At 35.1% G+C, this 21,477-nt stretch overlaps 1 protein-coding gene across 1 annotated transcript in view; it reads right to left on the reverse strand.

Moving 5' to 3' along the window:
- LOC126753684 (zinc finger protein Elbow) overlaps positions 1 to 21,345 on the reverse strand; it is a gene marked incomplete at its 5' end in the record, with an annotated part of 110,358 nt that extends 89,013 nt beyond the window's left edge. The window contains one exon of the mRNA XM_050465360.1: positions 21,232 to 21,345. Coding sequence (XP_050321317.1) covers positions 21,232 to 21,345 — 114 coding nt within the window. The remainder of the gene's footprint in view (positions 1 to 21,231) is intronic.
- Positions 21,346 to 21,477: the final 132 nt, after the last annotated feature.

Raw genomic sequence — 21,477 nt, forward strand, 5'->3', positions numbered from 1 at the left:
TTCATTTCCTTGCCTCGACAATACATTCATTTCGAATATTTGAAAAATGAGCAGACACGACATTAATTTATGGCTCTGTTTGTCATGGCTTTCGCAGTCGTTATGTTACGGTGAGTGGTCTTCGTGTTGTCAGTTGTACTGTTTCATGTTATTTATGTGCAACTATTTTTGTCGTTAAGTGTTATTGTCTTTAAATGGTTGCGTGTTGCTTGTAAAAATGTGATTTGACTAATGTTCGGATGTCAGGTCTATTTGTTTTAGCGCTATCGCTGCCACTAATTGTATGTATGTATATAAGCTTGTAAAATCTAATAGTCTCAACCCCTGTGATGAATTCGAGAAAGTGTGGTGGATACTTTAGCAAAATCGTTTAAGTATAATTATAATTTAAATTTATGGTTTGGTAAGAAATCAAAGAGTGGTTATTAAATTTGTGTTTCTACTTTGAGTACAAATGGGGAACGGCAAAAACCTCTGAACTATTAGATAGAAAATTTTTGAAAACAAAAAAAAAAAATCGAAGTATGATGAAATCCTTCGAAATATAAAGTATCGCAGCTTAAGAGAAAAATAATTTAAGGGCGACTTTAGATATGGCAGAAGAAGGGAGGGGTGTGGTTAAATGGTGGCTACTGTTTAGTACGGTATTTTTTTATTTCATAGTATGAATTTCTTTCACTTTTTACCATTTTTAAAATCTTTTTTATTTATTTTTTTTTTCATTAAATAAAACGAAATAGTTTTGGTTTTCGAAAAATATTAATTTTCAAAAAAAAAAAAATTAAAACGAAAAAAACATTCGTCACTTAGAAGCTTGTGCCATCTTTCCGTCTACTAGTTAATCTCAAAAAAACAGTTAATCTGAGGAAAATTTTTTCAAATATTTTGTCGTACTTTTTGAATATCTTATTTAATCCTAAATGTTGCTGGTGTTTTTGCCGTCAACGCGAAATTTCACTATAATCCACATATATTTTCACATAAATAACTTTGAACAAGCAAGTTTTAGTTAGATTACGAGCTTTTCTAAGATACCCCACCCACACAATCTTCTAAATCTCACCACTCGTAATTTATAGCCGGCTCTCAAAAGCGTAAATTACCAAAATATGCGCGACAAAGCCGTTCACATGTCTAACGATATCAAAGCAGCTGCTTTGTGGCTTGTCATGCCGCCAACAATAACGCATGCGATAAATTAAGTTGCTTGTGCCTGTAGCAGATTAAATGCTGGTTTAGTGAGGTTTCGAGTAGCATTATAAAAATTTACGTATGTATAGAAATATAGGCAATTAGACGTGTCTATATTTATGACGTTTGAGAAATAACCAATTTGGGGAAATCCTCAAACACTATTCGAAGATTTATGGACAATGAGAGCTTTCATCGATATTTCAGATAACTGAAAGTAACGAAAATAACAAGCAACTGGTAAAAATACAAGCGAAAGATTTTAGCGTTAGCTAATTAGTGTATACAGCACGCTAATGCCGCCGAGTTGATAATTCTTGATCGGATATAAATGAGAGTCCATACTGGTTACATAAGCGATGCATTACATCGAGAGTCGTGGAAATGGATTTCAAAGAACGATCTACCGATATGCTTTCTTAAATTGAATTCAATTAGAGATTTATTATAAAATATACTGTCATTGCTTTCACATACAAATTTATAACAAGAACAATGCTCAAAAGAACACTTTAAGCAATTCGAGGAGAGTAGTGTCGAAACGAATGGCTATTATTCATGCGAAAGCTCTTTCTTTATCAATTTTGTAGAGTTCATAAATTGATCTTCAGTTAGTCTTTAGCATTTCTTCTCTATTGTCTAATCGCTTATTTGAAATATCAAAAAACAATTCCACAAGCTATTTCACCCTCTTCTTATCTCGCACATTTTGTTGCTTATATCCTTAATGTATGTAAGTCCTCCGGTGCGTTTATAAACAACAATCAGCCAAGTTGTAGGATCCAAAAAACTCACTGAGCACTACACTACATAACTATACTAAATTCTCAAGCGCTAGTGGGTAGTCGTGAGCACTCATTGCCGCACTAAAGTTCTGGGCTATAACTCTTTGTTGCCATTGTTAAAGCGAAATATTAAAATTTAGAATCTTCTGTCGCTGCCAACGAAACGTAACCGAAAGGAATATTAATATTAATATGTGAAAAAAAGAGAAGAAGTCCGAGTAACTACTGCACACTTACATTACTTACACTGTATACTAACAACAACTCAAAATTCCGCAAAAGAAAATTAAAGAAATATAAAAACGTAGCAGCGCCAGCTAACTGAGCGGCACTTGCACACACACATAGCCAGACAGCGGCTAAACAACAAACAAATGCGTTATTTACGATGCCGAAAGTTGTAAATCATAAAGTAATAACAGCAACGCCGTGAACAACGAGCGAAAAGCAATTCCATTGTTTATATGCTGGCTCACATACACATCTACCTATGCAGGAATATATGTGAGTGTTTGTGTTCGCACATTTGAAATTTTTGCAAAAAGCAAAGAAGTTGGCATAAACGGAAAAAATAACAGAGGATATAGATGTATATATGTATGTATATATTACGTAGGTATGTATTTTTATCGAGTGCCGAGATATGCAGGTCATACATAAATTATAAGCTTAGCCACAAATCTATAAATACCGGAATATACACATATACATACATACATACTATATAGTTTTATTTATATGAATGTCAAATGAAACGGAAATGCGATTTCATTAGGAGCGTGTCTTTGAAATAAAAACAAGAAAAACCTTCGACTTCGGTTACACCGGAGCTAAAATATGGTTATACGACTGCTATTTGTTATAACTGTCCGATCTGGAAAATTTGTTCGAAGTTTAAAGCGTTATTTATTATCATTCGAAAGAACATCCTTTGGCATTTATTTTTTGAAGACTATCTCTCGCGAATAACACGCGTGATGTTTTGCTCCAAGACCTGAATCGAGGAGGAATTGTTCACATAGACTTTAGATGATACATATAACCACAGGAAAAAGACTTCCGGTGTTTGGGAAATGACGTCATCTTGTTAAAACTAAATGTCGCCAAGATCCCGAGCTTCAATTTCAGACTTCAAATAGTGGGCTATCATTGCGATAACGGTCGCTATAGACGGTTACGATCTCACCGTCATCGTTTTTGAAGAAATACGACCGATGACTCCACCGACCCGCAAACCACCACAAACCGTTGTTTTTCTGCATAAAATGGCAACTCTTGAATCTCTTCAGGTTGCACTTGGTCCCAAATGTGGTAATTTGGCTTATTTACATAATACAGCACAAAAGTAATATGACAGCTTAGCACGACTCACGGGTGATTAGACAAAAACAAACTATTCAACAAGTAAGGAAGGGCTAAGTTCGGGTGTCACCGAACATTTTATACTCTCGCACAATAAAGTGATAATCGTGACTTCATTATACGTCATTTACATATTTTTCAAATACCGTATTTTTGTAAAGTTTTATTCCGCTATCATCATTGGTTCCTAGTGTATATACTCGTATTATTCAGAAGAGGCATCAGATGGAATTCAAAATAGCGTTATATTGGAAGAAGGAGTGGTTGTGAACCGATTTCACCCATATTTCGTACATGTCATCAGGGTGTTAAGAAAATATTATATACCGAATTTCATTGAAATCGGTCTAGTAGTTCCTGAGATATGGTTTTTGGTCCATAAGTGGGCCTCAAGCAAACGACTCTATAGAGTTTGGTTGACAGAGCTATAGTAGTTTTCGAGATATGTACAAAAAACTTAGTAGGGGGCGGTGCCACGCCCACTTTTCCAAAAAAATTACGTCCAAATATGCCCCTCCCAAATGCGATCCCTTGTGCCAAATTTCACTTTAATATCTTTATTTATGGCTTAGTTATGACACTTTATAGGTTTTCGGTTTCCGCCATTTCGTGGGCGTGGCAGTGGGCCGATTTTGCCCATCTTCGAACTTAACCTTTTTATGGAGCCAAGGAATACGTGTACCAAGTTTCATCATGATATCTCAATTTTTACTCAAGTTACAGCTTGCACGGACGGACGGACGGACAGACAGACATCCGGATTTCGACTCTACTCGTCGCCCTGATCACTTTGGTATATATAACCCTATATCTGACTCTTTTAGTTTTAGGACTTACAAACAACCGTTATGTGAACAAAACTATAATACTCTCCTTAGCAACATTGTTGCGAGAGTATAAAAAAGGACCTCTACTTGGATTACCTGTTATAAGCAAACATACTTTATGTATATGGGAAAGGACGGTCACAAATCGAAAGTTTTGTTTTTTTGTTGTGGGATCTGAGCCAAATGTACTACGTCTCATCAACTCTGAAGATTTCAATGATTTAATAAGAGACTTAAGCTATGAAAAAATTAATTAGATTTATTGCTATTGCGATTAAAATTATATTACCAGAAAATAAATATTTAGAATACAAGTGAGAAGTTGGGAGATTTTAAGATGGTGGGTTTTTTTACAACGTCAAAACTATATTAATGCCGACATTGCATACTAAATTGGCTTTCTTTAAACAATTTGTAATCTTAGTTGTCAGTCCGAAGCTTTCACATCCTCAAGAACCTCTTTTCGACGCTTTCAGATGCGAAAATAAAGGCTGGTATCTTTATAGGCCCTGAAAAATTATGGAGTGTGATATTTTTCCGAAGTTATTTATCAATGAGAAGAACAAAACTGGGAACAGTTTCAAGGAGTATTGCATGGTTTCCTTGGAAGCCAATAGCCCTGACAAATATTACGAACTGGTCACTGACATGATTACAAAATACTCCATTATTGGATTAGAATGTCTCTAAAGATGTACATCTAAAATTTTCATTTAGATAAAATCAAAGATATCAAGAGAGCAGGTATAATGGAATTTAATAGACGTTACTAAGGCCATTAAACTAAAAGCATGATTGGGAATTACATTTGGGGTTAATAAGAGAAACTTCTGTGAAACAAGCCATTAAAAATAAAATATTTTAATTTTAAACTTTTGTAGTCTATTTTAAAATGTGTATTGTAAGAATGAATCCTAAATGAATGATCGGTATCTTCTAATAAAATATACATTATGTAAATTTTTGTACATTTTTGTTTTTTATACAAAAAAAAACCAAATGGACTACTTTTCTTATTCTTATGTATATTCTAGTTCTTATTATGACGTATAAAAGCAACAAAAATAAGATATATACAACCCATGCGCAAAGAAGCTGTTGACCGGTGTAATGTAAGCTAAAGTTTAATCGGAAATTGTCAAATAAAAAAGTTTCTGATTCAAAGACATGATTTTAATCGATCAGTTTGTATAGCAGCTATATGTTATAGCGATATCGGCGCATCATACAAATAAGCAGCTTTTGGACAGAAAGGACGTGTCCAAAATTTCAGATTAGCATCTCTTAATTGAATAGTTCGCGTTTATACTGACGGATGGAGGCGTTTTCAGGGTTTAATAAGTATATGCAAGTGAATCATATATTTTTTATTTATAAGAAAGTTAACTCGTTATAAACTAACAAAATCCAAAACCCTTTTAGGTGTCGCTATTTACAAAGAATCAGTTTGAGTAATAAAATATAGTTCAAACAAGAAATATAATTCCTTTCGGCCATACCGACAGTGTACTATCTTTCAAAGTTGCATTTCTTATAACATAAAAGTGTGTACAAAGACCGTTATCTTGATTTTCATTAAATGATTTGATTAAAGACATCTCGTCAGACACAAAAGTTTTCTATACCAGGACTGGTTTTTCATCGAAGAGTTTGTATGATAGCTATATGCCATAGCACTCCGGTAACGGTAGTTCCGACAAATGAGCAGCTTCTTGAGAAGGAAAGAACGTCTGCAAAATTCCAGATCGATATCTCAAAAACTGGGGAACTAGTTCACGTGTTACAGATAGATGTCTAAACCTACTCAGATTGTCGCAAATTTGTGGCATTTCGTGCAAATTTCGGAAAATGGTAATGTTGCAAAACAGCTGTTAATTTTTCTATACAAAATTGCAACTCTGAAGGACAATTTTCGGTGGTATCCCATTTAATTTTGTCGAAAATCGCAATCAGCTATTTTCTCATTTCTAGCGTTTTGGTTTCTTAGTTGAAAAATATAAAATGCAAGTACATTTAAATACCATGTTATAATACTAATAATGAAAGCAGAACAGAACATTAATAAATTAGTTCTGTTCAGTTCAGTTTCGCTGGTTGCTCTGCGTCGAGGCATGTATAAATTCAAGGAGTGATTGATTTCTTTCTCTCTGAGTTTGAATCTATCGATTACTACCTGTATTATAATTTATTATAAGAATATGATCGTCATGCTTAAAAGAAGTAACTAAGAATGCATAATAAGCAGTATTACTTATACTGTTCTAACACTATTCAACAGCTTGTGAGGCGACCTAAACTGTAATATTCGTGCCATCACAAGCTTAGACAATTGTTTCTATCAAGAAATATAAAATATTAGTATATTTTAAATATAAAATTATATGAATTTAGTATGATTCATATATGAATGGCATTAAGTTGTCACTAAATCTATTACAAATCTTTCACTCAAAGTCATTGTACGAATGTCATAAAAAGTGACCTCAAAGCATTGCTGCTGTCATGAGAAGAGGCGAATTAAAACGAATGCTAAATCATATCAAAGCGTAAAAAATATGCAATTAACCTTAATTTTTTAATATGCAAAACTTTTTGTCGCTACCCGGTGAAACAAAACACAAATAAAAAGCGTATTAATAATAAATACCACATGTAAAAAAACGCTTACCCTACCTACATGGTGAGCTGGCGTGTTTTTAAATGATTTATGATGTCTGTGAATAATTAATTTTAATAAAAATCAAATAAACTAGACTTGACAGCTGTCAGTGTCATCATTTGTTTGCGCATTGCAATGCGAAAACGCGCACACCGAAAATCGCGGGCAAAGCAGATAAAGACGAGTCGCGACGAGTGAACGCACGAACGAGCGAGCGGACCCGGTACCATATAACACAAGTTACGCTATATGAAACAGCAACAACAACAGAGTTATTAAACAGCTAATGTATAGTACATGACAGCCGAGTGGCTACAACAAAAGCAATGGTCGGCAGAAATCATCATCAACGCGCCGTTAAATTACAGCTTGTTGATAATTTGCTGTCAGAAAGCGTATGAAAAATTGGATGGACGCGTACCAGCTGGTCGCAAAGTATTTGTATTTATTATAATTTTAAAGTCGTCAAAGAAACAAAAAAAATTAAAAAAGACATTACACAAACAAATTGCTATGGAATGGTAAAAAAAAGTATAAGCGCGACGCAGAAATTAATTTCAATTTTTTTGAATTCATATGAAAGCGCTGAAAACGCGGTAAGTAACGAAGAACGAAAATAATGCTAATTGACAGACAGCTTAAATAGCTGTGCCAGCGAGTCAATAAAAGGCAAACATACAACAATAACGCACGCCTGACAGCAAAAGCTACAACAATATAGTATACGAGTACTCATGCGAGCATGCAAAGTGCAAATGTCAGCTGACTGCAGGAATCATTAATATAATTAAAACTGTCAGTTTAATATCAGAGCAAGTTCTTTTTGAATTGCATGCAATTATGAACTGCGAGGCAATAAAAAGGAAACACCCACATTTTAATGGATTAGCCACGCCTATTTGGTGTTAAATCATAAATTTCTTATTTTACTATATACTATGTTCGGACCGACAACGAAAACATGTTTCGTGGGAAAAACTGGGTTTCGCACGAAAACTTATGTTTTCGTCCATGTAAAATCTGTCAAACGAAAACACATTTTTCGCTGAAAACTACTTGAAAACGTACATTCCACTCATTATAATCGGTGCCTGCTATAGTTTAATCGATGTTTTTGGAAGAGATATTTTGCCGGCCCTAAATTGTCACTTGATATTTGCTTACATTCCATATACAAAAACAGCTGTCGCTTGATATTCTCATATTAGGGGGATTCTCTTGCTCTTGCAAAACCTTGCACGGTGTAGAAATTGCAGAATTTTCCTCTTGGTGCAACGGCACAACAACAAACACACGCAGAAAACTATTTGCAATGGCTATAAATATGTCAGACCAAAACCCACGTTTATTTTCGTACCGTCATATATCACTAGATTCTGCAATGGGTGCTCTCTTGGCCTTGTATATTTCGGTATAGGAGTTTTGCATTTTGTGTCATCGTGCAATCTTGCAAGAGCAAGAGAATGCCGCTATTGATAGTTGTCACTGAAAACTCATCGAAAACACACATTGTCGGTCCAGAACGACTTAGATTCCACAACATACAAATGTGTTTTCAAAATGTTTTCAATGTCGGTCCGAACATAGTATAAATCACTAAACACTACAAGAACGAGGTTTAGCATTAGCCTTTATATTACAATTAATCATTCAGTTCTTAGGAAGACGGAGTTAGTAGGCAAAATTTTCATATTTGGTGCACCAAAAATATATCGGAGCCCCTTGAAACAACATTCCGCATAAGGTCTTGATCATTACTCTTTCCAACAAGTCGGGACAGCATGCTCCACTGCGCTTTAGATTAATCATTTTTGTTCAGATTTTTTTTTGGTATCGGGCATGCACAGATGATATTCCCTGACTATCAAGATCTTTAGATTTGACAATAAAAGTACAATTTTTTGTAGGATGATTTAAAAAAAGATAGGAAAACAATAACTTCTGCTGTTCTGAAGCTATAATACCCTCCATAACTGCATTGTAGGTGTCTTGAGTTTGTTCTGTCAATTTGTGGAGCAACTACATGCTGTAGTGGTCCGATCTGAACAATTTGTTTAGAAATTGTAATATTATCTTGAACAATAATCTAAGCAAAAGTTCTTGAACAATAATCTAACCAACAAGTGATGCCAAGAAACGAACCCGTTTGAGGAGAAAAACGTGCGAAAATTTTCAGATTGATATCTAAAAAGCTTGGTACTAGTTCGCATATGTACAGACAAACGGATTGGGTATATCGACTCAGTTTCTTGCCTCTGTTCACTAAGTAATTTCTTTAGATGACAACAGCTGATCTTCTTAAATTATTTCGTAGCCTACATCAGGGCGAAATTATGTGATAGGTACGCAGAAAATGTGTTGACCGAACACCAAAATTGGTTTGAAAAATTTCGTTTAGACGATTTCGATCTTGAGGATGCACTACGTTCTGGAAGAACTCTTGAGACCAATGTGGACAAAACAAAGTCGTTTGTCGATGTAGGTCGTCAAATAACAACTACAGAGATTGCTGAAAGAGTAAATTTGTCTGACGAGACCGTTCATAAGCACAGGAAATGTTTAGAATTAATTTCGAAGCTTCAGATAAGGGTCCCTCATGATCTTACAGAACGAAATTTGCTTCGTCGCATTTTTACTGACGACCAAAACTGAGTTGTTTACAAGAATGTAAAGGACAAGAGAGCGTGGTCTAAAAAGGATGAACCAGTTCAAATCTCTTTGAAGACCGATAATCACCAAAAAAAGTAATGTTTTGTGGAATTTCTAAGAAATCAGATATTTTGAGCTTTTGTCTGACAATACCGTGATTAACTCCGAAGTGTATTGTAATCAGCTAGACAAATTGATTGAAGCACTCAAACATAAGAAACCAGAATTGATCAGTTGAAAAGGTGTATGGTTCCACCTGGATAATGGGGAACCTCATACAAATTTGATTACTCGCCAAAACTTTTACAGCTTGAATGGGATATGCTAATACACCCTAGGTGGGTCCTTCGAATTATTACTTGTTCTGGTCTGTGAAATTTTTTTTTGGATTGGGTAACCTTCACCTCAAACCAGGACATCAAAAACCATTTGGACCAGTTTTTTGCTTAAAAGGATCAAAACTTTTGTTAGCGTTGTATCAATCTCGTTGCCCGAAAGATAGCAAAATGCTTCTTAACTTCAATAAGCTTTGACTGCGTTGTTTCGCCGATGAAAAGTCCAAACTGTATTGTTTAGAAGGTGTAAATAGTTGTAAGAATTTGAAACTACTTTTAAAGCTTGGTAATTCGTTTCTTTTCGTCAACGTAACTTTCTGTTATGATCATATAAATAGAGTAGACAAACATATATAAATTATATAACCGTTATATACACATATTTTGACTTCTATGTCACAATATACTTATATAATATCATATATTATATTCCTCTCCTCCATTTCCCAAAATCGATTCACTGAAATATGGACGTAAAAATAACTTAAATAATAGCTTTGGAAAGTGCACCATTCTCCGCGATAGTAGTCATTATTATAAGAAAGCACATAAATCGATAATAAATAAATGTATGTAAGCGGACAGCTGTGAAAGGTCTCACGGAAATACTGAATATCTATCACCAACTATTAATTAATAACACACAATGAATGTGTCATTAACACCTTTTCGCTTCCTTTGTTGTTCAGCGTTGTTTTTTGGGTTTTGTTCACTTCGAATTTATAATGCCTTCGTTTCTCATTTCGTTTGTTTGCGCGATCTCTGCTGCGTGATTTCTGACTGCTTAAATTATTTATTGCTAGCGTTCGGTTTCTTTGTATAACAACTAAGTTTCTCAATAATGTTGGCTGCGAATTGATGACACTGACCATAAGCAGCTATCGAGTGCCGCGAAGCCGATCTACAGAGCACATAGTTGAGTTTTAGGATTCGAAAATGGTCACAATGAGCTAAATTTGCTCAACAAGTGGCTTGATATATGTAGATTATGAGTTCTTCAGACCCCCGTTTGGTACAGAACTTTTATGCATTCAAATATTTATAAATAATATACTCATGAGGCCTGTGGGAATATTCGCAAACTTAGGAATGATAGCTTCGCTAGTCGCAGAGCTCGGATAAAAAATAAATAAGCCACATTGTGCTACAAGCGTTATTTTTTGTATAAAAAAAAAACAAAAAAATTTCTTTTGATTCTTTCTCAAAGTAAAACTTGCATTACTCACTCACCATATGTCCAACAGCTGAGCATTACGTGGGTCCTTTAACGATTAGGTTGAACTACAAAACACACTTATTCAATTTTATTTGTATCCTCTAATTGCTTTAAAGCTAAAGCGTACAAAATATACTAAATATATATGTTCTACAGAATAAGATAACTTTTTTATTTGGTTTCATATAGCAGGATTTCTAAGAATCAACGTCGTCTTTATCATCAAATTTTCTTGAAAAAGGTAATTCCAAATGTTAATCCATTCCTGCAAAATATCACTACAAATCTTTTTTTTTCACAAACGCACTTATTTAATAAGACATGAAAGAAATAAGCTCGATTGCCATTTCCTTCAGCTTTTCAATAAGATGCCTCGATTCGCATCAACACTTCAACCTAACTTAACTTGCCACAGCCTTACTTTCAGTATATTTTGCCAAAGTCTGATAGCTCAAATAATTTGTCAAGAAGTTAACTAGATTAAATCGGACGCTTCAAATGACAGAGTTTAGAAAAATATTTGAGATCGTCAAACTGTCTTTTTTCTTTTGAATTTTGCGGCTATGTATAAAGCGCTACAATACATCTTTGAAAGGTCTTGATATAACGTACAAAACGACGCTATTCATGATTAGTTTGGAAATTCGCGCTCGTTTAAAGTTTTCCTTCGTTAAAGGCAAATTCGATAGAGAAACGTTCCGTGCGATTAATCATGTTTTGAGGAATGATGCTCTATCACTTTGAACTGCGTAGGAATGGTTTCGATTATTCAGAGCGGGTGAAAACGACACCATGGATAAGCCAGCCGGCGGAAGACCTGTGACGACGAATACCGATCAAATTTGGGTGCCGCATGATTTGACGCAAAAAAACCTTCTGGATCTAATCAACGCCCGCGATATGCTGCTGAAACGGAATGAGCTCGACCCATTTTTGTAGTAGATGGTGACTGGCAACGAAGGCCGGTGAATCGTCCCAACAGTGGTCACGCCGGGATTGACGCCCAGGAAGGTTTTGCTGTGTGTTTGATGGGATTGGAAAGGAATCATTCACCATTCTGCTCCTATATGGCCAGACGCTTAATTCTACCATCTACTGCGAACAACTGGCCCGCTTGAGGCAGGCGATCGACCAGAAGCGTTCAGAATTGGTCAACAGGAAGGGTGTAGTGTTCCACCAGGACAATGCCAGACCACATACTTCGTTGATGACTCGTCAGAAGTTACGGGAGCTCGGATGGGAGGTTTTATCACATCCACCATATAGCACGGACATAGCGCCAAGTGATTACCACCTGTTCCTGTCCATGGCGAACGCCCTTGTTGGTGTAAAGTTGAACTCAAAAGAGTCTTGTGAAAAGTGGCTGTCCGAGTTCTTCGCAAATAAGGAGGGGCTTCTACGAGGGGGGTATTATGAAGTTGCCGTCTAGATGGAAACAGATTATCGAACGAAACGGCACATATTTGAACTAAATCCGATCACTGTAACACTTTTTATAAAGCATTGAATAAAGAGCAAAAAAGCGGAAGGAGACTATTGGACAACCTAATATATTTTTTTTTAACAAATTTAGGAAATAATTATTGAAATAAAAGTAAGTTTGTCTTTTTTTGTTGTCGATCTTCAAAAACATATCCGAAATTTGAGCGCGATAGTAGACTGTTCCCTCAACGGAAATAAGTTTCACCACCAGTAAACACTTTTATTAGTATATTTGCTACATGTCACACTTTATTGAGAGCTGCATTAATTTGAATTGATCTCGGTAATTAGCCGACGAATTAGTGTTTCATGTACATACAAACATATGTATATATGTATACACTTACGAAACCCACATGCATATTGGGAGGCTTAAAAAGCAATGCGCGAGAAACACGAGAACTCGCTGCCATTTACAGTGAAATGTCATTTTTGACACTTACAAGCACATTTGAGTGCTCATGTTCGCACAGACAAACAAGCAACAGCAAATATGTACGCATTTCTTGCAAGAAAAAACTTATTTGGAAAGTTGCATTTTGTCGTACACGTCGTAATGTTGCTGATAATGGCACAGCAACGAGACACGCGCATATCAGCAACATGCGACAGCTTTTTAAACTTATAAATGCGTGTGTGCTTTTGTATTTGTATGTGTGTGTGTAAGGATATGTGCTCGTGTCGATGCTTTATAACAAAAGTGACTGCTGTCAATACATCATTGACTGCAGTGCGAGTCGTTGCTGTAGACTTGACGATGCCTGCGACTATGTTGTTGTTGTAGTAGTAGTGCTAATGGTGGCACGTAAGTCGCCGTCGCTAAAGTTTAGTTGACTAACAAAACAATAGCAACAACAATAAAAGCACATACCACTGCCAATGAGTGGAGAAAACATTATAAATAGCAATAGCAACAAATGGTGACAGCAACAGCAACATAAGCGTTGCCTGTTGACAGCAAACAGTGACATGAAAGACGACGACAATGACAACAACGACAACGACAACGATGATGATGACGGTGATGCTTGGCACATATTGTTACATTATTGCTATTGCTATTGTTTAATATTTATTGTTACTGTTATTGTTGTTGTTGCTGTTGTTAGCCATTGATGTTCACTAAATGCTGACGATGACGTTGACGAAAAAAGAAACAACAAAACACACTAACATCGGCAACAGCAACATGACAGCACAAACGTGGCATAACATACGTGGCACAGCCGCTACTTGATATACACAGTAATGAATACTGCTATTGGTAGTCGCAAGTATACGCATACGGCAAGTAATTTACTGACTTTGACAGCTGTCAGACTGATATGCGCCTTTTCATCTTGCGCCGCACTACTTCGACGCAACCACTCAATCTGACTTCTGCTTACATGAAATTGCCTTATATGTATTCGTAGCTCAGGTTATCTGAATTTTCGGGGTTTTCCCCAGTTGCCTTTTCTATTTTTCAGCTGTTTTCTAACTTCGAACTTAATTTAGCTATTGCCAACGTGACAGCTGACATGCGCTCTTGTCATATGCAGTCTATAAATGTGCAGATGTTTATATGTATACTATACTAAAGTGTAGTATGTGAACTCCACCTACAACCACATCAACTGCAGACCCATATTTATGTAAGTATTTATGGCGCTGCTGTCACTCCTTTTCCATAGCTTACAGCCTTTATATGTTATTCCAATGTCATATGTGCTTAGATAAAATTTATCAGCCATAATCCACGTACATTTCATTTACTGATTTATGTCAATACACCCGTTGTCACCTCGTTCCTAACGCCATCTCGGTGCCTTTGAGGTGTGTCACAACAATAATGTGACAGCTCAAACGTATTTAAGCGTCGCGCTATGCATTTGATAAATCATATGAGTATATGTATGACATATACATTGTATGTATAGTATACACCTAGTATGTACAGTTATATATGAACAGATTGAAAGTATTAAAAATGATGAATCGTTTTGTAGGATTATTTGCGATTGGTGGGGGGTTCATAGGCCTTTTTCGAGCATGTCACATAAATAGTGAATTTTAATGCAGATGTTCTTCCAAACAAAGTATAAAGTAAGTATTTTGTAATAATCTAGCGGAATAGACGTTTAACTTATATTTGATGTTAAAAAGTCGATATTTCGGTATACCTGAAATAGTCTATGTATTACTTCTGAAAATGGACGAAGACGCAAATAGAAACTTTCATACACACTTTTACTGTTTTTCTTTCAAGACAAGGTATTTATACATCTGGTAGAAAGTGTAATACAAATATATACAATCTTATAGTCTTAAAACTTTACAAATTATGTGCGCTCTAATTAAAATCCATAATATTGTTCCAGCTTTCAACAAGTATTGCAATCTGTTGCTTCAGCGAATATCCTTTATGACGCCAATCTATCAGGGATCGAAAGCGATATTTGATCTAAGGAAAGATCAGAAGAATTAAAAAATGCCAACAAATTTCCAGGTTTTCCTTTATACTTCAACATATCTTCTATCCGAAGGTCGTTTGCGAAAAAATCCGACTTTTCATACGAGTTTAGTGGCAAAACAAAAGCCATATCCCAAGCATAAACCGCAATCCATTGAGTTTATTCATGAAATTTATTTGGAAACGCAACTATATTACTAATACTGATACTAATACTACCGGCTGAAGGCCTCGTAGCCAGTGCTGCGTTTATGCATTTATATAATAAAACTCTTTTTGTTATATGAATTATTATAAATAAATACTAATACTAATACTACGATTGTAATGTTATCTTAAGGGGTCTGTAGGGTAATCTGACCTGTATTTTTTTTACTTTTTTTATTGAAATTTTTATTCTAGAATAGAACTTTTATCATGAGGTATGTATATAGTGGAGTGTATAAACAAATTTTTTCGGAATTTTTTGAGGACATCTATCGGAGAAATGGCTGGGTGAATGAGATGCATTTTTTCACTGGCGGACACGATTTCTCATGTTTGGATCATCTGAAACACAAAAACCCAATTTATTCTTAAAAAGTATGTGAATGGTTATGGTCCCTACCAGAAATCATGAAAAAATGTTTATAAATAAACAATTAATTAACGTTTTTTTTTGGAATTTTTCCCCATGTTTTTTTACATGAAATTTGCCATAACATTGTCAATAAATTATAAAAAATATAAAAATATATGACGATAGCCAGGCGTTTTGTGAACATTAAAAAAAAATTAAGCAAATTGGTTGAGTAGTTCGGCCGGAGTCATGTCCGCCAGTTTAAAAAAGTGTGTTTTAAGAAAAACGTGTTTAAAGTTTGAGGTGTGCACTCCGAGCGCTCCGAACGTCGAGCGGTATTATTATTTTTGGGCCTTTTTCGAAACCTTGCAATGCTAAAGTGGGTTTCTACATTAATTCTATGGGTATAAGGGAACAGAAAATGCAAAACAAAAATTTGAAAATAGATTACCTTACTGACCCCTTAACCTCACCTCTGTTAGTTCGTCAGTCTGTCAGTTACAGGATAGGTTAGGTTAGATTGATCAAAGATCGCACGTGGACTACTATATGTAATTCTTTATGATGCCATAGAAAAGAAGAACTCCTGTGTTCGAATTATAATTTAGCAAAACGCTTAATAGCCAATACAGATTAGCTGAGGGCATGCACTCTCAAGTGTTTGAATCTTGAACTCCCAAACGCCGTACAGTCAAGAAGGAAGTGTTGAGTTGTTTCCATCTCATCCTCTTCCATACAGCTTCTTCAGAGTCGTCAGAGTTCGGTTTGGCGACTCCATGATCCAAGTGAACCGGTGTGAAGTCAAAATAAGTGAGGATTTTTGAGTGTTCAGACCCGTGTTCTTTTAGGAACCCAGACTCTCCGAGTCTGATGGCAACTTTCGTAGCCATGTACATGAAATTACCTTAAGGCGATGTCCACGGACAAAAAAAAAATTGCAGGTGAGGTTACGGATATTATAAAATTTTTGAAATAATTACTTTTCTTGAATACACAGGTCAGAGCGTTATGTCAAGATATTGACTGAAATCTTATTTAGATTGTGTCAAAATAATTAATGAACGAATTTATTGTCACATTAATTCCTTAAGCTGAAAGAGTACATATATAGTACACGTATTGTAGGGCTATAAAATATCATAATGACATTCATAGAGAGGAAACCTTCGCCTATCCTATAATAAAATCAACCTGAGCAGGTTATATTAAATTTTACACGAAATTTGTAGCATCCAGAACCAAAGGTTGGAGTATAAAGTGCAGAAATGTTGAGCGTGTAGAGAAACTGTACAGATCGAACCAGTGTAAAATCATCCATCAAATTGACCGATCAGAATCAAAAAAAACTTGTGGCAATTGTGGTTGACAAAGCATCGATGATTTCTTTCATGAGTAGACGTATAAAGACTACGCATACATACATGACTACGAACATATTTTGCACACTGGAAACCCTCACACATTTTTTAATTCAACAGATGTAAAAGCAAGGGCATGTACGCCCAAACATTCGTCAGCAATTTGTAAAAGCAAAATAAGTTTGTAATTATTGTGCTTGCTATGAAGCATAAGAAGCTCAAGTTGATGAACAACACTTTGCGTACAATTGATTTAAAAGCTATAAAAAAGACATGGGCTAAGTTCAATATGGGTGATAAAAGGGAGAGGCCGGGTCAAGTCATTGTTTAAAACAAAAGCTCAGTGCTTCTGCAATAAAGAGGTGGGCGGACGAGTAGCGAGCGATAGATACATATGTATGTACATGAAATTGCGTTTACGGGGTTTCAAATTTGATACTCATGTACATATGTATGTAGATACTAAGTGCCCATATGTAAGTGTGTTTGTAGAGCGCTATTTTTATTATTCTCGTACGTTTGTGGCAATATAACGCGCTATGAAATCGCTTGTAATTGATGTGATTGAGATTGATTGTCATCTAAGTCCAAGCGCATAACAATTAGTTGCCCACACACACACACAAACACACATATAAGCGCTGGTGCGCAAACAAACCACAATTTATATACATACGAGTATTTGTACATGTGTTTGAAAAAAGTTGTGCATTTGTGATGTATTGTATGGTAAAAATATCGTTAAATTGCTTGAGCTTTTTCCATTCAACTACAGTTACAACACTGTTGTTGCTTTGTGTGTAAATGAGTTTGATTGTTCGCTTGACAGCCGCAATGTGCTACCCATTTTTATTATGTTTAGCTGCTTTGAAAGGGTTTTTAATAGCTTTCAATATTTTGTTCATTTTGAAGTGTTTATATGGCTATTTTGTCCGTATGTATGCGCATGCATTCATTGTCCGATTTTACGTTGTTCATTTGTTATTGCTTTCAAGTTGATTTTACTGCGGCTTTATTGCATTGTGTAACTTTTGTTTGGGCGCATATGAATGGACAAAAAGAGCGGCATTATGGCGCCAGCGTCTAATAATTGTCAATAGAAATGTTTTCATCTTATTTTTTTTAGTGTATTCAACGAAATTAATATTTATTGCCTTTGAATTTGACTTTTGAGACTATAAGCGTCCATGAGATATTTCTATAAATAAACAGGCTAAAAGGAATCCCAGCAGGTGAGCTGTGGAGGGGAGAAAAACCTCAAAAATTATTATCACTTCAAAGTATTGAATATATTTCTAGAAATAATATTTATATTTTGACATTGCCGAAATAAAATATTTTCTTAAAAAGTACAAACGTCAGCTACATTTAGAGAAATTATTAGTTGATATAGAAAAACTTATGAATTTCGGAAATATTTGACTTCTGGAAGGTATTTTTAAGTCTCACACAAACATCTGTTGGTATTTCTGCGCTGCATTTCCCTTGATAGCGTCTCCCAATTACAGAAAAATCTTGATGAAACCACTCGCCTTGTTCGTCATTCACAGCATCCACAGAAAGAAATCCAAATGAGAGTCTAGCAAAGGTATTTTTAAGGACATATGTATTATACCACATAACTTTATATGACATTAAAATTAATTTTTTAAATTTTTGCAATTTTAAGATTTATTTTTTTAAGAAAATTTTGGACAACGGTCACAAAACAGTTCCAGTTGAGTTTTTCCTGATCATTCACCAGTTTTTATGGTGATCCCTGACAAGAAATTCGAAGTAGTCTAAATAGCACTGTTCAATTAATAACGTGAAATTGCAACGCTGAGTTTCAAATTTAATTCTTCATACATATGACAAAAACATTGGGTGTACATTACAATTACGATGTAACCAACCTATGTATAGTGTAAGGTAGTTGATTGCAATAGCTATGCAGTCTTATAAAAGAAGATTTAAAAAGGATTCGTATATGAAGACAGAAAATAATAGGTTGCTGTGACAAAGAAAACTGGATGTGATTAAAATAAAATTATTATATTTTGTGAACGAGGATACATCAGCATAAACAAAAATCGTGATAAAGTTCGTAAGGCAAAAACAGTGTTGCCGAGTGTTACCATTTGCGAATTTTTGCGGCAGATTTTCATAAAGATCAGTTTCCTATTTTAAAATATTTTATTTCTGTAGTGATTCACACTACAGTTTCCCACTAATGCGGCTGCCTTTTGTTTAAGCTTAGTAAAATTATGGTTGACGTCGCTAGCCTTATCTAATGAAATGAATAACATCTATAAATTAATTACAATTTGAGGCACGTAAATATCAAACGTCAGTCAAGTGATTAAAACTGACCCCACAATCAATCAAATTGTGATTGAATTATTAATTGACGTGTTTTCATATTCCAGCACACAATGTTACTAAATAGAGTTGTATTACATTTGATTAATTAGGGTTTTATATAAGAGAACAGAATAAGGTTTTCATGTGCCGAAGGCGTCATTTTGTTTATTGAATTGTGATCTTTGAAAAACTTTGAAAACTAGATCCGAAAATTTACGCACAAATATTTGTCTGGAGATCGTGGATGTTCCTAGGATTACTCGTGTACATTTTGCTTTTAAAATGTCGAGCAATTTTCAGTTTCATGATCGAAAATGATAGAATCTAACCGAATTAGTCGGTTATAGACATTTTATGTACTCAAGTAGTCAGAATGGTTAATTATGGCAAGTATAACACATATACACACACACTTTCGTCAAATTATTCGTTTCTGTTAAGCCGATTGATCCATTTTAGTTTCAGTTTAAGGTTGACAGAACAAAGTTGTGCTAACCAGAGACTCATTTTCAATAATCATACAAGTTTAGTTTATAGTTTTTGCTCACCAGCCTCCAAAAGTGTGACATTAGGAAAATGATAAAACGGCAGTTTCGTGAAAGAAAGCTAAGGCTGGATTTTTTTTAGTTCTCTTGCTCCTGCTAGCAGTTCTCAATGATTTCTGAATCATTCAGATATATTTAAAAACACATCCTTCGAATAAAATATAAAACTCTGTCTCTAATTTTAGAAGACACTCCACTGGTTACAAAATTTGACAATGACCATGGTTCCGCTCACCTTTGGGTGAATTCCTATATCTCAGTAGCTGCTCGACAAATTTCAATGAAATTTTGTGAATGACATTATCTCAATGTTTTTATGACACAGTGTAAATATTTGTGAAATCGGTCTACAACACGCCTACTACCCATATGCAACATTTTTGAATTCCAACTGATTCTTTCATTTTACTGTATATAAATGGAGCGTCATTGCTGTTATCAAAATAACATTTTGCTCAAATAGTTATTTCATATACCCTCTAAAAATTGTCGAAATCGTAAAACAACTTTTCAAGCCCCAGATATTCCAGATACCGAATATGTGGCTTTCAGACTAGATAACTGTTTACTGAAAACATCGGTTACTGCGTGAGATGTAGTATTGAAATTCGAAAATAATAATTTTATGATAACATCATGCCTTTATACTTGTATCAAAAATAGTTAAAATCGGGGCAATACTTTCCCTAGCTCATAAACCTAATTCTAATATTTTCAAACTTCCTGATTCATTTTGTACCTTTGCTGTTGTAAGTTCGGCTATAACAGCGTAAGCGGTGTCTACGCCTATAAAGAAGAAGAAGACGTGTATTGGTCAATAAGTGAGTTATTCCAATGGAACTCTAAGTGTGGAATTTTTACGAGACATTTTTGAACAAACAGTTTTTCAACACCTGAAAGAACTTCCCGCCTTTGATCTTTGCAAATTGCGAGAGTATAAAAGAGAGAGAGAGAGAAAATTTTCAATATATGTATATATATTAGGGTATGTCATTCTGAGCCCACCTTTTTTTTTTCAACTGAAAAACGGGCTAAAAAGTTTCGAAAATGTGAAAAAAGTCACTCAAAAGATGAGCTCTTAATATTAAATTAAAAAAAACTTTTCTTTGTGGTGGTTATTGTAGGTGCGCGCGATGGCTGCCAGTAGGGATGGTAAACTCGATTCGGATTCTACTCAAAAATTGAGTTTTCTCGTAAAATAATCGATTTTTCGGAATCGATCTTCAGTAGTCGAAGGCGATTAATAATCGATTCTTGACATTCGAAAAATCGATTATTTTACGATAAAACTGGATTCTCGAGTAGAATCGGAATCGAGTTTACCATCCCTACTGGCAAGATTTTAGCCTGTTTTACAGTTGAAAAACCACCACAAAAAAAGGTTGCCTCAGAATGACACACCCTAATATATGTACATATATGCTATGTAACTAATGATCTTTTCCATCCAAATTATGTATGTACTTACCGCATTCGGTGCGGCCAGATAATCTGGCCGCAAATATTGATTGCTGGATTGCAGCAATTTATTGTAGTTGGTTAAATCCACTTTGAGGCTTTGGCTGCAGACGCTGGACGAAGCGATGAATATTTATAACCTACAAATTTACTAGTTGTAGCGGCGTATCAAATGGGTGGCAACTCCTTGCGAATAAGTAGCAACAGCAAGAAAAATCCACTATACTGACTGGAGAGCACGATGAGCAGCGCAAGT

This window comes from Bactrocera neohumeralis, chromosome 3 (assembly GCF_024586455.1).
Source record: "Bactrocera neohumeralis isolate Rockhampton chromosome 3, APGP_CSIRO_Bneo_wtdbg2-racon-allhic-juicebox.fasta_v2, whole genome shotgun sequence".
In the NCBI taxonomy this organism is placed as follows: Eukaryota; Metazoa; Arthropoda; class Insecta; order Diptera; family Tephritidae; genus Bactrocera; species Bactrocera neohumeralis.